Source organism: Cucurbita pepo, unplaced genomic scaffold (genome assembly GCF_002806865.2).
Source record: "Cucurbita pepo subsp. pepo cultivar mu-cu-16 unplaced genomic scaffold, ASM280686v2 Cp4.1_scaffold001727, whole genome shotgun sequence".
Taxonomy (NCBI): Eukaryota; Viridiplantae; Streptophyta; class Magnoliopsida; order Cucurbitales; family Cucurbitaceae; genus Cucurbita; species Cucurbita pepo.
The window spans coordinates 2,617-5,468 of NW_019647840.1; the positions used below are offsets into that span (position 1 = coordinate 2,617).

Below are 2,852 nucleotides of genomic sequence, written 5' to 3' on the forward strand. Positions count from 1 at the left end.
AAAGCACCATTCCAAAGTCCTTAACATGCATATTCAAACCACCTAAGGTAAGGAATACTCGCATGCTAGCACGTCCTAACAATTCCTATAAGTATCACTTCCTAGAATCTATGTGATTACTTACTTTGATGACGCGTGTCTTCCCGAACTAGTTTTTTCACGTGTTAGGAGCTCCAAAATTTATAAAATCTCTCTTTAAGTGTTGTCACCTACACATTGGACTCCTTCGTCCAAATTTTCAAACCAGATTTTGATTCTTTTCTATTTTCTTTGAATTTTCTTAATTTTCTCTACCCAACTCAAATTAACTCAGTTTCTTCACAAAAATGGTAGAATTCTAGTCTCATAACTTTTGGTCAATTAAAACTATAAGTTTGTGCTCCTCGAGACATCAAAACTAAATTCGAGAGGGTACCCTAGTTCGTACCCGCCCCCGCCGAGCTAAAAAAGAAAACGAGAGGAAAGAAGCTTCAAAGCGAAAGCCAAGCGATATTACGATTATGAAAACACGGAACAGACAATAGCATAAGGGAAATATGATAAGAACTTACCCCAGAACTCCATTGACAGTGGCGGAGGAAGAGTTTAGGGTTTTAGAAGTATTTAGGAGAAGAGGTTAACTGTGACACAGTTCAAAACAATACCAGGAAGAAGAAGAGTAGCAAATCAAAGGCAATTTATAAGGGAATTGCCGCCAGCTTCTTAGGGTTTCAAATCACGCAAATTTTTGTTCTGGATTTTGATGGGCTTAATTATAATGTATTGGGCTGGGCTGGGCTATCAAATCTTGTTATCCATTTATCCCGGCCCATTCAGCTTGGACTGTGTTAAACTTTCAACCACAATGGGCTGATTTAAACATAATTATTCAATTACCCCTTACATTTAAATTTTAAAATTTTAACAGGACGACGCGAATCCCCACAATAGTATAATATTGTCGACTTTGAACATAAATTCTCATGTCTTTGCTTTGGGCTTCATCGTCCAACACCTAACACCTCCCATAAATTCTCATGTCTTTGCTTTGGGCTTCATCGTCCAACACCTAACACCTCCCCTTGAACAAAGTACACCTCCCTTTAATCGAGACTTTCATCATCCAACACCTAACACCTCCCCTTGAACAAAGTACACCTCCCTTTAATTGAGACTCGATTCCTCCTTTGGAGTTTTAGTCATTTTTTACTGTGCTTTCGAGGAGGCTTGGCTCCTTTTTTTGGAACACCTCCCTTTAATTGAGACTCGACTGCTCCTTTTTTTGGAACACCTCTCTTTAATTGAGACTCGACTCCTCCTTTGGAGTTTTAGTCATTTTTTACTGTGCTTTCGAGGAGGCTTGGCTCCTTTTTTTGGAGTCCTTTGTTCGACATTTGAGGATTTACCAATCTATTGGCACAACTAAGTTTAGGGCATGACTCTGATACCATGTTAGACGAACACGACTCTCCATAATGGTATGATATTGTCTACTTTGAGAGACTTTGAGAATAAGCTTGCCTCATACCAATGGAAGGTGTATTGTTCGATTATAAACTTATGACAATTTCTTAAACTAGCGATGTGGGACCTTCATCGTCCAACAAAACCTATACAGAATCTCACGATTCTTCGTGTCGGGACTTCGTTCATTGAATCTTTATGTTTCAGACTCACAATTGAATTTGATAAAAGAAATTCACATAATTTCTACTCTTCACAGGAAAATCTTAGTTTCCACATCGAAACTATTATTATTTACATATTGAAAATTGAAAATTTCTGGTGTCGATTCCGAGCAAGCAAGCGAAGAACAGAGTTGCAGAAATGTTCCCTTTCCTTTGCTCGATCGAATTCCGGTAATAATCTAACCAAACAATTGCAAAGTGGAGATAATTCCAAACTTATATGGAATAGAGAATTTGAAGATGATTTTTCACAGTGGCGGATTGAAAATTATGAATCGATTCGATGTGTGGCGGTAACTAAATCTGGAAATCGATGAATTTGAACCAACTGAAACTGCTGGAACTCTTCGCGCTTTCTTTGGCTTGTGTCGAGCAGGACGACGATGGAGACGCTATTAAATCGTCGCTGTTCTTCGATTTTCTAGGGCACAGATAGAAGTTTCTCGATCCTAAGGCGATTAGCTTCTCCTCCTTGTTCAAGCCTGAGATTCGAATCATCATCTCGTTAGAACCACCCGCGAAATTCAAAATAAATGACGGTTACAAGAATTTGAGTTGATTATCGACTACTTACTTTCTAAGCTGAATTGCGAATAATGAAGATCGAAGGCGGAAGGATTTACAGTCGGCAAAATCGGCCGACGGCCTTCCTTCATGTATTGGCGTATGGTAGCCGCTACAAGGTCGGCGACGGTCATCTCCGACGACATCAACACCTGTACTGGCCCTAGGATACCCTGGATCGTCACGTTCAGGAGTAATTTCGTCATCTTCGGNCGAAAGTTGCTTCTGCCTGATTCCCAAAGATAGAAAATCCTCTTGTCGAATTTTCTTGCACAAGTTGTTACGTTGTCTCGATGATAACTCTTTCGAACTGTGACTATAGACATCCTTTTATTGTACATGCTCTTACGGATGATGATACATACCAAATCTTAGGGTCCTCTTTAAGAAAAATTTCTCAAATTCCTTCTTGGTGTGCTCCTAGAGTTACCTTTCCTCTTGTTTGTCACGTCTCACCCTACTAGGGGTTTAAAAGTCACTACCGGGGCGTTGCTATCTATCAAAGCATGATGTCAATCACATGATTCTATAGGCTCCCAACCAAGCGAGCATCCTAACATCATGCAATGTCTCTGCATAGTAGAGAAAATCTAGGCTATCTCAAGCCCTAGATCTTGTCCT

At 39.8% G+C, this 2,852-nt stretch overlaps 1 protein-coding gene across 1 annotated transcript; it reads right to left on the minus strand.

Annotated features, from left to right (window-relative positions):
• Window positions 1-1,592: 1,592 nt before the first annotated feature.
• Window positions 1,593-2,440, minus strand: LOC111786472 (uncharacterized protein At4g22758-like). The gene is made up of 2 exons (XM_023666722.1): window positions 2,242-2,440; window positions 1,593-2,149 (listed from the first exon to the last, which is right to left on the minus strand). The coding sequence occupies exons 1-2, from the start codon at window positions 2,435-2,437 to the stop codon at window positions 1,965-1,967; spliced, it is 381 nt and encodes a 126-aa protein (XP_023522490.1). The 5' UTR covers window positions 2,438-2,440; the 3' UTR covers window positions 1,593-1,964.
• Window positions 2,441-2,852: the final 412 nt, after the last annotated feature.

What these genes read in the sequence shown, in the direction of transcription:
- LOC111786472 (XM_023666722.1), bottom strand. Translation starts at nt 2,437, where the DNA reads ATGACGAAATTACTCCTGAACGTGACGATCCAGGGTATCCTAGGGCCA. An exon ending in TTCGCAATTCAGCTTAGAAA is followed by an intron (nt 2,150 to 2,241) that starts GTAAGTAGTCGA and finishes TTCGAATCTCAG; the next exon opens with GCTTGAACAAGGAGGAGAAG.